This window comes from Acinonyx jubatus, chromosome B1, assembly GCF_027475565.1.
Source record: "Acinonyx jubatus isolate Ajub_Pintada_27869175 chromosome B1, VMU_Ajub_asm_v1.0, whole genome shotgun sequence".
Taxonomy (NCBI): Eukaryota; Metazoa; Chordata; class Mammalia; order Carnivora; family Felidae; genus Acinonyx; species Acinonyx jubatus.
The window spans coordinates 200,633,081-200,646,305 of NC_069382.1; the positions used below are offsets into that span (position 1 = coordinate 200,633,081).

Here is a 13,225-nt window from a genome sequence, read left to right on the forward strand (position 1 = left end):
CTCTCTCCCTCTAAATACATAAATAAGCATTAAAAAAGAGGAGGAAGAAAAACCAAATGGAAATTTAGAATTGAAAAATACAATCCAAAATAAAAAGCTCAGTGGATGAGCTCTACAGGAGAAAGGAGAGGACAGAAGACAGGATCAGTGAACTTTTAAGATAAACTATAGAAATTGCCTGTTTGGGGCACTGGCTGGCTCAGTTGGAGGAGCGTGCCACTTTTTTTTTTTTTAATGTTTTATTTATTTTTGAGAGAGAGGGAGACAGAGTGTGAGCGGGGAAGGGGCAGAGAGAGAGGGAGACACAGACTCTGAAGCAGGCTCCAGGCTCTGAGCCGTCAGCACAGAGCCCAAGGCGGGGCTTGAACTCATGAACTGTGAGATCACGACCTGAACTGAAGTCACTTAACTGACTGAGCCACTCAGGTGCCCCAAGGAGTGTGCGACTCTTGATCTGAGGTTGTGAGTTCAAGCCCCACGTTGGGTATAGAGATCACTTAAATAAATAAAAACTTTAAAAAATCACCCATTTGAACATCTGAGAAAACAGTTAAAAAACAAGCAGGGTTTCAGCCACCTGTGGGACTAGAGGAAAGCATCTAACATACTCGGCATCGGAGTTCTGGAAAGGGGAGGGAGGCTAGAGCTGGGAAGGTGCTTGAAGAAATAACTCCTGAACACTTTCCACATTCAGTAAAAGACCTAAGTCAACACATTTTATTTGTATTTGTTTTTTAAAGCTTATTTATTTTGTGAGAGAGAGCATGCACGCATGCATGAGTGTGTGAGCAGGATAAGGACAGAGAGAGAGAGAGAATTCCAGGCAGTCTCCGTGCTGTCATTGCAGAGCCCGACACAGGGCTCAGACTCACAAACTGAGAGCCTGTGACCTGAGCTGAAATCGAGAGTAGGATGCATAACCAACTGAGCCACCCGGGTGCCCCTGAAGTCAACACATTTTAGAAGCTGGGTGAACCTCAGGCAGGACCAACCCAAAGAAATCCACATGAAGACCCATCACCGTGACACTAAGCAGTGCCGAGGACAGGTAATCGTGACGGCAGTGAGCGAGACCGGCGTCTGGCACAGGGAGGGTGACTCCAGGGACAGCAAGCTGCTTATCAGAAACTGTGGCAGCCAGGAGGAGGGAACAGTATTTTTCACATACTGGAAAAAACCTGTCAACTCAGAATCCTGTATCCAGCGAATATCCTCTGAAAAAGAGGGGAGAATCAAGACCTTCTCAGGAGAAGGAAACAGAACGGCCAGCAGCATGTCTGCCCCGCGAGAACCTGGAGGAGGGTCTCTAAACAGGAAGTAATCCACCCTTGAACAACGTGGGGCTTAGGACACTGGGCCCTGCGCTCCCCCGGCAGGGTCCCGGCACAGCAGAACTTTCCTTTACGCGTGAGTGAAATAAGGTTACGGCGTGTAAGTTAACACAGCTGCAGTCATACCGCGTGGCAAAATAAATTGTCTAGAAGGCAGCAAAAGTCCATGGTGAGTGTGTATAAAAAGGCAGTGTTTACAGTTGCACTTGTTACAGGATTCTTGGCTCTGTGATGTTTCAAGTTGAGTTCTTAGAAAGAAACAAAATGCCCAAGATTAAAGGGAAAAATACCCAAAGCACATGGATTTGACTCCATTAAGAACGCTAAGCAGAGGGAGCGTCCTGTTCTCTGTTGCCCCACGGTGGGCCAGCAGGTGGCACAGCCCCGCCCTCCATGCAGGACGTTGGGCTCCCCAGAAACTTAACTGCCGATGGCCTACTATTGACCTGAAGCCTTACCGAGAACATAAACGGTTCATTAGTCCCTATTTTGTGGGTTATGTGTATTGTATACTGTGTTTGTGCAATAAAGTAAGCTAGGGAAAAGAAAACGGACGTTTACAGCACTGCTGTGTCGAGGGACACCTGTGCATAAGTGGACCTGTGGACAGTTTAAGCCCGTGTTGTTCAAAGATCTCTGGAACACGAAGAAGAAAGAAGGTGGTCAGCAAAATATGGGTAAACCCAGTAGACTTTCCTTCTCGTTTGCCTTCTAAAGTCTGTGTGATAGTTGAGACAGAAGCGACAGTGCCGTGTGGGGTTGGAAGGAGGAGACATTAAGACGAGCTTAGAGTAGGAGAGGGCTGAGGGGCGTCCGGGGGTGAGGTTTCCACATTTCGCTTGGACCCCAACAAGGACGCGGAGGGCGTGCGTCCATCGGTAACACCCAGAGTGACCACCGAAAACGCCATTTGAGGAGATAGACTCGGAAGCGCCGGTGGAATTCGTGTTTCCCACAGGAAGATGGGGAGAGGGGGAAAAAACGAGGTTTTCCATTATAAGCCCACAGCGGAAACAGCCCAGTTGTCGTGCGATGGGAGAAGGTCAGCCCGGATGGTCCTTCCGTGCAGAGCTAGTTAGCACCCGAAAGACAAGCCGTTGTTAACGTGCTCGACAGCCTGCAGGAGTCTTCCAGGAATCCCCAGCAGCGTGTGCGTGCATGCGTGCGACCCCACCCGTGCAACATGCTTCACACACAGACACGCGCGTGGAAGCTGGATTAGTGGTCGGATTCGTGGTCGCCACGGGTTCAGGAGGTGCCGGTGTGTCTGTGAAAGGACAAGAAAGGTTTTCTGCCATGACCGGCTTGGTGTCCTGCCGTCATTCTGGGTATGGTTTTGTCACTATGGTTCGAGAGACGCTACCGCTGGGAGAAACCCTGTCACACCTGCGTGTTGATCTCCAGTCAGCCCGGGATGAGAAGCTTCCTCTGGAAAAGGGAAGCGATGGACGCGTCTGCCTCCCGGGGTCGTCGTGAGGTTGAGTGGGGCCGAATGAGGTGGCGGGTGCACCCCTGTGCGGCATCGACCTGGGGCCCCTCTGGTTCTTTCTTCCCTCCCCTCCCCTGCCACCCCTGCACCGTCTCCACGACATTCTGTGTCTTCCGTCTCCGGGACTCTGGTTTATTTTTCTCCCTTGCGTCACCGTAGTCTCAGGCTGAGGAGGAGGGAGGGGGCTCTGGCTGTGGTCAGGCTCGCCCCACTCTCCCTCCTTCCTCTTCTGTCCTGAGGATCCTGAGAACCCGTGGTGGGGTGGGGTGGGGAGGACAGCCGGGGTGTTCACAAAGAGGCGGCGGAAGAGGAAGGGGGCGCTGAGAGCGAGGAGCCGGGCCTGGGCAGAGGCCGGATCGGTCCTGGCCACCGTGCGCTTCCCCGAGGCCCCCACCCCCCACCGGACAGCCTGGTCACTCCGGACCCGGAGCGGAGGCCTCAGTGGTGGCGATTCGTCCTGCGCTTGGTGAGGCACATCAGGGAAGCGTCTGGTATTTAGACGCTGGGTTCCAAGCGTGTCACATAAGCACCACCACCTCTGATGACCTTTCCGTGTGTAGTTTGTCGGCTTTCTTTTGTAGCTAATCGCCGAGGAAGGGGTGGACAGCCTGAACGTCAAGGAATTGCAGTCAGCGTGTCGGGCACGAGGCATGCGGGCCCTTGGAGTCACAGAGGATCGTCTGAGGGAGCAGCTGAAGCAGGTGCGTGGTTGAGGGGCTTTCCCTTACGTCGGGCCAGCGTCGATAGGCTTGTTGTGCCAAGACCTACCCGGGATCCAGTGGTGTCAGCTCCCCCCACTGGCTGGGGGTCCGGACGAGGGTGTGGTGACCCTGTCACGTGCCATGTGTTCACGGCTCTGAATGTTGCCTGGTTTTTCTCCCCTGCTCTTGGTCGATAACGGCCTTACTGTCCCCTTCTGGTCATCTGTGGACAGATGAGGACGAGGTTAACTTCCCTTGAAATTTCAGTCGGCCTCTTAACTGAGGCCAGAGACCTCTGGGTAAATAGGCCCGGGCCAGCCCACCCCAGGGTCCTCTCTCGGCTGTCTTGACACCTCTGGCAGCCCGGAGGGCCCTTGATCGGGACCCAGAGGCCAGCTCTGCAGCTGGCATCAGGTTGAGTGGGAGGCGACATTCCGCGTTCACAGCGATTCAGCTGTCGCGTCCGAAGACATATGGCGTGTCTGGTGCCGGCCGGCACCCTCCTTGGCGGTTCCCCTCCGTGTGTAGACGGATATATGTCAGTACCCGCTTCTCCTTTGACACAAGCGGTGTTTGTTATGTGGCCCCCAGACGGAGCCTTCTCTGGAGGGTGAGTCTCCCCGTGTCTTCCCCCACGCATGCCTGGGATTGTGTCCAGTCTTCTCTGAGCACGCTCAGGACACGTGTGAGTGTGGGCGCTGCCCCCACGGCGCTGTCGGGGATCCGAGTGTTTGTGTGTCTTCCTTCTTGTCTCACCTCCCGTCCTGCGTCCAGATAGTGTCCACACATGTTCATGGGCTTCCTTGTCACTTTGAAGGTCGTCTTTGTATCGCGAAACAGCCGTAAGCAGTGCGGGCGCTCGGCAGGCATGCGGGGCCCTGAGGGCCTCATGAGGCCACGGGTGCTACCATTGTGGTTCATTTTTTTTTTTACGTGACTTCTAAGTGAAGAGCTTCGGTAACAGAGTCTGGGCGTCTCGCTCAGTTTCTTCTGAGCCCGGCCGCCATGCCGTGTGGCATCTCGTGCTTGACTCCCTGAGGGCGGGCAGCAGGTCGTAAGAGGCAGCGGTAGGTGGGCGTGGTGGAACTTGAGGACTCCCGTTCTTGGGAGAACTTCCTTCGGCGACTCGGTGCGCCCATCCACTCGAGTCCTCCTCCCCCATCAAACCAGAACAGAGAGGACCGTTCCAGGGTCCGGGTCCCGGGTTAGGCAGACGGGGCGCGGCCAGTGGGTGAGTCTGTCTCGAACCCCCGATTGCAGTGGCTGGAGCTGCACCTTCATCAGGAGATCCCCACGTCCCTGCTCATCCTGTCCCGGGCCATGTACCTCCCCGACACCCTCTCGCCCGCCGACCAGCTCAAGTCCACACTGCAGACGCTCCCGGAGATCGTGGTGCGTACTGCCTTCTGCGGCTCACTCTGGAAGGGGCCCTCTCGCTTCTGGGGGGAGCAGCTGCAGAAAAGGCCCCCTCCTCGGCCAGGGCAGCCCTTGGATCCACCCTCCCTGCTTCTCTCTCGTCTCATCTTTTCTCTGAACGTCGAGGACTCCGGTGGTGTGTGCAGAGGGTGACCCTTGGCCGCCTGGTGGCCTTTGCCCGCAGCTGGGGTCCCCGCGGTGTGATCCATTCCCCTTGGAAGCCCGGACGGCGGCCCCTCTGAGAAACACAGGCTGGGGGCAGGGTGCTGTGTGAGCCTCTCCGGCATCCCCCCCTCACAGGTGTCCCCTCTCTGAAGGCGAAAGAAGCACAGGTGAAGGCGGCCGAGGTGGAGGGCGAGCAGGTGGACAACAAGGCGAAGCTGGAGGCCACCCTGCAGGAGGAGGCGGCCATCCGGCAGGAGCACCGGGAGAAGGAGCTGCGCAGACTCTCAGAGGCGGCGGTGAGCGGCCAGCAGGGCCCCTGGACCTGCCCGGAGAGGGGGGCGCATGGAGCGGGGGACAGGCCGAAGGTGGTCTTCCGGCCTTCCCGGAGACTGCTGCTGGACCGGGTCCGGGTCCCTACGGTCCGCCTCCTTTGTCCTTCCTGGAGCCATCGGGTGGCACAGCGGACGCAGGGGTGCTCGGGGCGGGGGGCTGCGGCTCTGAAGTGGGGGCAGGACCTGGCCGGCAGGTCACGTGGCCCTTGAGGTGTCCCCTCTGGAAGGTGTGGGCAGCTTCCCAGAGCTGTCAGGGCAGGGCCGAGGATGGAATCAGACTCCGTAGCCGCTTTATAAAGGGGCCTTGGTTGACCTAGGAAACGCCAGCGCCCAGCCCCCCAGGGCCGCGTCACTGCACCTGTTGGGGTCCCGCCGTGAAGCCCACAGAAGGCGTGTCACCTGCTGCTGGTTGACAGGTTCTTACAGCGCCCGCCAGCTTGGAGCAGGCCTGTCGAAAGCGCGCCGCTAGCCTGGGCCGGTGTGGACGCCTCGGGACGGCGGCCGGAGGCACTGAGCTGGCAGTGGTCTTGCATTTCAGAAGGAAGCAGAGCCGGACGTGACGGCAGAGGCCGTCCCTGGGAGGCCTGTGGCCGAGCTGCAGCCAGAAGTGTCTGAGGTGACTCTGCCGTCAGAGGCCCTGAAGGACCCCGCCCCCGTCCTGGAAGGCTCAAAGGTAACCGCGCACGCGCCCCCTCCCCTCCCCCCCCCAGGGGTGGAGGCTGTGTTGGAGCTCAACCGGAGGGTGAAGGGGGGCTGGCTTGTGCAGCAGGGGCTCCTGAGGAGACGGGGCCACGGGGGTCACGGCCTGGCTTTGGACAATAGTAAGTAGCTGTGGGGCGAGGAGGTGAGGCCGCAGGTTGGCGATGTTTCTGGGAGGCCGAGTGTGGTGTGAGAAGAGCCAGCTGGGCTCCAGGCTTTGGGCCTGAGCACCTGGAAGGTCGAGGCATCCATTACTTAGCACCCCCTCCTCCCAGCCCTCTGTACCCCGAGTGTCAGGGCCCCCCATGCCTGGAGGCAGGTCCACAGGCCCTTTTATTGGCTGGGCTGTGCAGTGGGAGGGCCTGCCCGCTGTCACCTGCCCCATCCCCTCCCCTCCCCTGCCCCAGTATGATGTGCTGTGCATCCTAGGGGTTCTTCTCAGGGTGGCCTCACTGTCCTGCCTGTAGCCCCCTCCCCTTGTGGGACGCCTTCCGTCTTGATCTCCCAGGAGTCAGGTAGACAGATGGCGGAGGAGGAGTGAGGCCCGGGCAGCAGATCCATGTTGGGGGATTTCAAGCAGGGTCCCGGGTGGCCTCCAGGTCCAGAGGTCAGAAGAGACGGGGCTATGGAGGCCCCGCTTCTGCGGTCTGACGCGTTGACGCCTGGGTAGAGGGGGCTGCGTCCAGGGGAGGGTGGGCCTTGTCAGGAGTATTGAGGGTCTGGTGGGGGAGGCCTGAAGGCTGACTCCAAATGGGTAGGGGGAGGTGGTCTGTGGCCTTGGCGGGAGCAGTTTGGAGCAGAGGTGGCAGGAAAGGCCCCCTGGGGTGTCTCAGCCTTCTCCAGGCCTGGGGGGGGGGGGGGGTTGGCGCTGGAGCAGGTGGCAGGGAGGCCTGGGGCTCAGGGTAGACCTCTGCTGGGGGGTGGGGACAGTGGTGGGGGGAGGGAGGCCAAGGCCATCCTGGGACATGACCTAGGAGATAGATGGAAGCAGACCTGTGGCGGTATTGGCACATTGGGTGGGGGACAGGGGCGGGGAGAGAGGGTCCCAAGAACTTGGCCAAGCTGCCCTCAAAGGGTGACCCGGGGAAGGGTCAGGGCCAGGGCCCGAGGTGTCAGGGTTGTTTTTAAGGTGGGGCAAGGCTGGGATGTAGACAGCTGAGCAGAGATGGAACCCGGCTGGGCCCACGTGGTTCAGGAGGAAGGAGGCACCTGTCATTAAGTCCAGTGGGTGTGCCCAGCTGTCTTCACGGAAGCGGATGCACCCCACTTCCAGCGGATTAAAGACCTAAGTGTGAAAAGACGTTTTGGAGTCTCAGGAGAACTAGGGCTTAACAAGGATTTCTTAGCAAGAAGCACAAACCTTTAAAAAAATTAAGTGAAGGACCTTTCTTCCCCAGAAAGATGCCGTAAAGAGTGGGTGGAACAGGTGGCTTGTCCCCTCTTGCAGTGCGGCCTTGTAGGTTTTAGCGGCGCTGGCTGTCTGCGGGGCCCGACGGAGAACCCTCACAGCTCTCAATCACAGCAGAAATCGAGCTTGCGCCGAAAGCCTTTCCACGGAGAAACCCAGGCCCACGTGGCTTCACAGGCGAGGCTCCTGTGAGTCCAAACGTGTAGGGAAGGGGTCCCACACAGACTGCTTGCAGAAAGCGAAGGGGGGTCGTTTCCTCGCTCACCGCGGTGAGCATCGGCAGCATCGGCCAACACCAGGTCTGCAGGAGCAGCCTTCGGAACCGCGTCCGTCGTGAGCACAGTGTGAAAGTTGTCAGCAGACATGCAGCGGGTCCCTTGCATCTGTTCTGTGAAAAGGATAACCGTGGTCTCGGGGGGCTTGTCCGGGAACACGGCACAGTGGCAACACGCTGAGGGGAAAAGCCACAGACGACCATCTCTGTAAATACGGAAGTACTTCAGAGAATCCAGCATCTTCCTGATTAAAAACACACTTCTCAGCCAGTGGAGGGGAACTCTCTCACCCCAGTGAGGACATCTGTAGAGGTGCCGCGGCTGGCATGGCTCCTGGCGAGGGCACCCACTTTTGCTACGCACCGTGCAGAGGCTGTGGCCAGGACACCTAGGCAAGAAAAAATAAAACCACTCCGTCAAAAGGAAGAAATGAAACTGCCTGTTCACAGACGGTGTGAGCAGCTACAAATCAGCCGTGTCCTCTGTACTGGTGATGAGCAGTGGGGTCGAAATTTGAAAAAGTGTGTCGTTTCCAGCCCTTAAAGTGAACTACCAGGGAGAAATTTGACCTGTACATTGAATGCTGTGAAGTGTTGAGATTGATTATCTAAAACAGATTTCCTGCGCTCATAGATGCGTGCGAGGTGTTAGTTCTCCAACCGATGTACAGATTCAGAACCATCAAAATCCCAGTAGGCTTTTTGTTGACACAGACGGATGTCTTCTAAGACGTCTGTGGAAGCTCAAAGGAGCTACAATATAAAAGAGTGGGTGAGCGCGTTGGGTAGGTGCTCCGGATGGGATACTGTTCAGCACTTGAAAGGCGTGAGACAACGCGGGGTCTCCCACTCAGAAGGCGAGCGAGGGCACATGTGCAGGAGCTCGCTCTCTGGGACCTGCTCAGTGTGTGACCCCTGAGGTTTTGGGGTGGCCGATGGTTTCCTGAGTGCGCGTGCACGTCAGATCCACGCTCGGGACGCGCCCGGGCACCGTGGGCAGTGAGCACGGGCACTGCGCGTCTCTGCTGGCCTCTGCCCACCGCGGTGGGAGCAGACTCTCCGGCGGGGTGGAGGGGGAAGGGCTTTCCTTCAACCGGGTTTTCCCTGGTGTGCCCTTGTTTTCTCCACAGGAAGAGGAAATAACGAAAGAGGAAATCGACATCATCAGCAATGCCTGCTCGAAGCTGAAAGAGCAGAAGTCATCCCTGACCAAGGAGAAGGAGGAGCTGGAGCTGCTGAAGGAAGATGTGCAGGACTACAGTGAGGTGGGCGGGGCCGCCAGGTGGGGGGGGCATCCGGTAGGGGGGGCATCCGGTGAGGGGGTGCCAGGTGGGCGGGGCCGCCAGGGGGGGGCATCCGGTGGGGGGGGCATCCGGTGAGGGGGTGCCAGGTGGGCGGGGCCGCCAGGTGGGGGGCATCCGGTGGGGGGGCATCAGGTGAGGGGGTGCCAGGTGGGCGGGGCCGCCAGGTGGGGCGGTGCCAGGTGGGCGGGGCCGCCAGGTGGCGGGGGCATCAGGTGAGGGGGTGCCAGGTAGGCGGGGCCACCGGGGGGGGCATCAGGTGGGGGGTGCCAGGTGGGCGGGGCCGCCGGGGGGGCATCAGGTGAGGGGGTGCCAGGTGGGCGGGGCCGCCAGGGGGGGGTGGGGGCCGCTCCACAGACCTGGACGGGGAAAGAAATCCCAGGGGTGCTCAGTACCCCTTCTGCTCAACGACTGATGAACGGCACCTGCTCTAGTCCTGCGGTGCTGGCCGTCCACCCTCCTCGTCCACAGGGGCCTGCCCCTTGTGGTTTCTAAAGGCACGTGAGGGATGGGATAAAAAGCCTGGACGTTTGATAAAGGAAATCTTAGTTTCATTCACACTTCCCGGAAAGAGATTTCTCTGTTACGTACGCTGTGTGTGTGTGTGTGTGTGTGTGTGTGTGTGTGTTTCTAAGGAAAACGTGTTTGTTTTCTAAATATTACTTCCTAATCTGCTTTCAAAGAGCTGTTTTGGGGCACCTGGCTGGCTCAGTTGGTGGAGAGTGCAACTCTTGATCTCGGGGTCGTGAGTTCTAGCCCTACGTTGGGTGTAGAGCCTACTTTGTAAAAAGGTGTAAAAGACCTGCGTTTTCACAGACGTACTCGGAAGAGACGGTTCCTCGTCTCTAGCCCCGTTTTCCATCCTCCCTGTAATACTTGCTCACAGGGAAAATCCTGACTCAGGGTTTGAGAAGACGTTTCTTGTTCCTTAATTCTTTCAACCATTTATTTATTGTCTTAAAAGAAACATGAAGAAAGCTGAGACTCAAATAGATTCCATTCTTTGCTACAGAAACAGTATTTGGGTTTGCAGAACCAGGCTAGAAAGACTTTGCAGCTTTCCGTGGCTGGAATTGGTGGGTTTCTGTTTTGTTAATGACCTGGAACTTTTTATCTTTGTGATACCACTTTGGGTTGATTTAATTGTTACAAGATAAAGTTAATTGCAAGATTCTTTTTTTTTTTTGAGACAATCTTTTATCGCTAAATCATTTCATTAGGACTTGCAAGAGATCAAGGAACTTTCAAAGGCGGGCACAGAGGTCTGTGTGGAGGAGTCTAAGGCCAGCAAGAGGCTGACTCGGAGAGTGCAGCAGATGATCGGGCAGATAGACGGCCTGCTGGCACAGCTGGAGGCAGACCAGACAGCCGGCAAACTGGGCACGGCCGCCGCCAGCCCACCTGCAGGGTGAGTGTGCCTCAGGTGCCGGCCCAGGGGAGCCCAGGGCCTTTCTGGCCTTGGAGTGTTTCTCTGCCGTGGTGCCAGCCCCTGACCTTTGACCCAGTGGTTCCAGCCAGAAGCCCAGCCACATCTTTTCAGTGTCCACTTCTCAGTGATCGTTTTATTGAAGGAACTCTCAGGGTGGCCTCTTCTGCACACACACACGTGTATGCACACACACGCACACCTTGGCCACTGTCAGGACCACAGCCGTGGCTTGGCTCCTCTCCCCCTGGCCACCATAGTGCACACCTCTCTCTCTCCAGGCTTCTATCAAGCTGGTCCTTCCAGAATGTATATAGGGTTACAGCTCCCCTGGGAACCCCCGCCTCTTCCCCCTCCAGCCACAGCTACGCTTAGTTCCTGTTCTCCCAGATTCCCGGTGCTTTCCTGCCTCCTCCCTCTTTCCGAGCCCTCCACACACAGGCGCTCGGCGATGGCCCCCACTCTGGAGGTCACTGTGTGCCAAGGAAACGACTCTGCCAGGTGGTAGCGGCTGACACTCGATGCTCCCGTGGGCTGGGCACTGTGCTCTGAGCGCCCACGTCTCTGAGGGGCGGGTGGGCTGGCTGCAGAGGTCCTGCTGTCCTCAGGTTGGGGGGCCTTCACCCCCAGGACAAGGTCAGTGTCCCTTCCCGGGGTGACCTACTGTGCAGGGTGGGTAGGCCTGAGGGACCCGGTCCTAGTAACCACGGGACTCCCTGTCCCCATCACCAGTGGAGAGGCGGGGCTCACCGGGGGACTGCACACACAGGGAGACCTTGGACTGACTGATGGTCTCTGGTTTTGTGTCCGAGTTGGCCGGGCGTTCCCAAATGCAGGGGTGAGGGGCCCTGGAGGGAGGGAGAAGTTGCCCAGGTCGAGCTGACCCGTGGGAGGCCTGGTGAGGCTGTGGTACGTCTGTGCCACATGCAGGCTGTGTCCCCCCAGGGAGACTGTCATCAGCGTCACCGAGCTCATCAGTGCCATGAAGCAGATCAAGCACATTCCGGAAAACAAGCTCATCAGCTTGGTCTCGGCACTGGATGAAAATAAGGATGGCAAGGTCAACATCGATGACCTGGTCAAGGTGAGTCGGCGGGGCCGGGTCAGGGCCACCAGGCCCAGCCGAGGGCTTGCTCGGGGGGCGCGTGTGGCACGTGCGGCCCCGTGTCTGCCCTCACACAGAGCGAGGAGTGGTGCGGTTGGAATGTCCGTCCAGAGCAGCCCACCCGCTTTTTGACAGGACACTTGGCTCCCCCCGCCTCCCGCGGGGCCGCGGCGCAGTCTGGGAAGCGTGTTAGCAGGGTGCCTGGGGCACACCGACCTTGGCGGGCTGCTGTGGGTCGGCTTCGGTCCTGGTGGCGAGCTGGTGGGCGCGGGGGCCCAGGGAGCTGGGCAGCCCGGGAGACCCAGAATGGGATCCCCCTTTGTAAGGAGGCCTGTGGCCTTGCATTTCTGAGGAGAGAGCCCCTTCACGGGTGTCGGAACGGTTCCTGGTGTTTCCAGCTAGTGATTTTTTTACACGTTTCCCGAGCGTATCCGCTAACTTACCATGTAGTTCAGCCGCAAGGCCAGGCGGTACCAAATGCACGTGCTGGGTCATTGCTTTGCCGGCAGCAGAGGCTGGGAGGCCCGAGCCCCCATCACCCGCCCCTTCCCTGGGGCCCCTTTCCTTGGTGTGGACGGCAGCTCACGTGTTCTCGCCCTGCACTCAGAGCGCTGCACTCTGTCCGGGGTAGGCCCCCCGGCCTTGTGTCCACCTGGCCTGCCTTCCGCTGCTCCTTCCTGCATGCCAGGCCCGTAGGAGGCGCACCCGGCACCCTCGAGAGCCACACGTCCCCTGCCTCCGGAGCCCCTCTCCCTCGTGGCTTGTAGCTTGGCCCGGGGCTTGGGAGCCTGTTGGCCTCCTGGGGGTGGGTGGTGTCTAGTCCTCAGAACCAGGGCAGCTGAAGGACCCCGGGGGCTCCCCTGCTGGGACGTCACTGATGGCCACTCAGCCTGGTAGCCAAGGACGCAGCTTGGAGGGGGAGCTGCGCCGTGTTCCCGGCGTGTCCCCGGCGTGCTCCTTGGGGAAAGCGCCGCGCAGGGACAAGGCCGCCCCTGAGTCCCCTGGTCCTTTCCCGTGTGTGTAGGTCATCGAGCTGGTGGACAAAGAAGACATTCACATCTCCACCGGCCAGGTGGCCGAGATTGTAGCCATGCTGGAGAAGGAGGAGAAGGTGGAGGAGAAGGAGAAGGCCAAGGAGAAGGCCGAGAAGGAGGCCGCGGAAGTGAAGAACTAGGGGTCGCCTGCTCGTGTGCGCCTTGGGCCCTCCCCGTGTCTGCCTCCACCCTGCCGCGCCGGCTGCCGCGGTCCTGCTGTGGCAGTGATGGCTCTGAGGTGATTCTTAGTGACGCATCTAGCATTTTGTCTGGAATAAATCAGAAACTTCCGTAATCAAGTAAGTTTTAATTTTCATCATTCCACGAAGATTCGTTCAGTCTGGAGTCCCCGAACCCTTGCAGGGAATCACGTCCGGATTCACACGGTGGCACGGTGCTGCAGTGGCCCCAGCCGTGGTGGCCGTATGCGGGCCTCGTGGCTCCAGAGGTGGGCCCGGCCGGACTGGGGCAGGGAGGCGCCTCGCCGAGTGCCGCAAGCTGGCGGCACCTGTCCCGGGAGGAGAAAGGACCGGCCACGTGGACC

At 58.8% G+C, this 13,225-nt stretch overlaps 1 protein-coding gene across 2 annotated transcripts in view; it reads left to right on the forward strand.

The window, feature by feature from the left end:
* The window catches only part of LETM1 (leucine zipper and EF-hand containing transmembrane protein 1), a 37,559-nt gene extending 24,579 nt beyond the window's left edge, over nt 1-12,980 (forward strand). The window contains exons 7-14 of one of the 2 annotated variants that reach the window (XM_053217724.1): nt 3,402-3,521; nt 4,782-4,913; nt 5,255-5,398; nt 5,976-6,107; nt 8,946-9,080; nt 10,337-10,524; nt 11,488-11,626; nt 12,672-12,980. In XM_053217724.1, coding sequence (XP_053073699.1) covers nt 3,402-3,521; nt 4,782-4,913; nt 5,255-5,398; nt 5,976-6,107; nt 8,946-9,080; nt 10,337-10,524; nt 11,488-11,626; nt 12,672-12,821 — 1,140 coding nt within the window. In that variant the 3' untranslated portion in view covers nt 12,822-12,980. Of the gene's footprint in view, nt 1-3,401; nt 3,522-4,781; nt 4,914-5,254; nt 5,399-5,972; nt 6,108-8,945; nt 9,081-10,336; nt 10,525-11,487; nt 11,627-12,671 lie in introns of both variants that reach the window. The other variant, XM_027065635.2, reaches the window with a different exon arrangement.
* Nucleotides 12,981-13,225: the final 245 nt, after the last annotated feature.